General features: G+C 39.7%; 1 protein-coding gene across 1 annotated transcript in view; it reads left to right on the forward strand.

Annotated features, from left to right (window-relative positions):
• Positions 1-1,510, forward strand: part of map4k2 (mitogen-activated protein kinase kinase kinase kinase 2) — a gene marked incomplete in the record, with an annotated part of 69,222 nt that overhangs the window by 51,915 nt on the left and 15,797 nt on the right. Inside the window, 2 exon segments of the mRNA XM_014021574.1 lie at positions 898-982; positions 1,117-1,196. Of these exon segments, the coding sequence (XP_013877028.1) occupies positions 898-982; positions 1,117-1,196 (165 nt within the window).

Consider the following 1,510-nt stretch of genomic DNA (forward strand, 5'->3'; position numbering starts at 1 on the left):
ATCTAAGTCTGATTCTGAAGGTAAATTAAATATCTGACAGTGATCATTACACAACATGGCTGTAATTCTTCACCTCACCATCTGTGTCGCAGTTTCCCATCTCCAAAATGAGCGTACGCATGGGTCAAAGCTGGCGTGAGGCACCGCACATTTTCACGTCAAGTTTGGATTTTATAAATCACAACCTTGGCGTGAAAAGTGGCGTACGCAAGTTTCTGGGCTCAAATTGTGCGTACGCCAGTTTTATAAATCCGACCCCTGATCTGTCCTGATCTGTCCCCTCCTCTGTCCTGATGAAGTCAGCAGGGTACAAGCTGACAGAGCTCGGCTTTAAAGTGTCTGTGATGTATATTCTTCAAATACAGAAAGTCAAAGAAAACAACTTTCTATTTAAGAAACTTTGCATAATACACGTGATTTTACTCATTTTCTCACATAAATTGCATATTTTCTTTTTATCTTGGCTCAGCTGAAGTGAAACAGGAAGTGACATCAAAGGGGAACTCTTTAAGAAAGACAACTCTGGTCTTTATTGAAACAATATTTAAACTTTAAATGTTCTTCGTCTCTCTGATTGAGACTCAAAATAGTTAAAGAAACATCAGATTCTTCTCTACAGTCTGTGTTAGTTATTGTAGCAAAGCTCTGTTTTACATGCAGACATTCCCCTTTGACATCACTTCCTGTTTCTTCACATGCAAMTATCTCAACAACTGTTCATCTCAGCAGTGTGAAATTAGTTTTGCAATATGTTATTAATGTTATCTTTCCAAAAATGTGTTCATATTTATTAGGAAAATTTGATGTGACAGGCACTTTAAAGGCAGAAGAAAGTGTGGTTGTGTTTCTGACACCAGATAAATGTGGGACTGATCCTTTAATCTGCTGATTCTCCAGATGGGAGCCTGTTTCTCTAAAGTCTTTAATGGCTGCCCTCTAACAATCCACTGTGCTGTCACCTGGATTTTACCCAAAACAAGAGGTRAGGAGGCAGCTGTTAGTACTGCTGAGGTTGGTTTTGGTTTAGTTAAAGCAGAAGACTGAGTTGAAGTAAAATAAACACATAATATGTTCTACGATGGAATCCTCCCTTTAACAAAGACTTTTCCTCTTTAGATCAGTATCTTCTTCTTGGAGCAGATGAGGGCATCTACAGTCTGAACCTGAATGAGCTTCATGAAGACACACTGGAGAAGGTACTCCTGCTTCACACATGTCTGCTGCAGCTGGTCCGCTCTGATGCTTAGAGGGGTTAGAGCATTTCCACCTGACAGCTAGTCCTGCCCTGCAGCCACGCCCCACAGAGGCCTGGAGGCACTGATAATCTCATTTATTTCATGGTGTCATGGTCAGCAGAGGGCTCTCATTATCAGAAATCAGAAGAAGACAAAGAGAACTTTTAACATGGTTAAATTCAAACTATAAAAGGCTTCATTTTATTTAAACTGATCCATGTTTTGTTTAAAATTAATTCATTAAATAAATCTAGCCCCACCCCTTACACACACAC

Source organism: Austrofundulus limnaeus, unplaced genomic scaffold (genome assembly GCF_001266775.1).
Source record: "Austrofundulus limnaeus strain Quisiro unplaced genomic scaffold, Austrofundulus_limnaeus-1.0 Scaffold297, whole genome shotgun sequence".
NCBI lineage: Eukaryota > Metazoa > Chordata > Actinopteri > Cyprinodontiformes > Rivulidae > Austrofundulus > Austrofundulus limnaeus.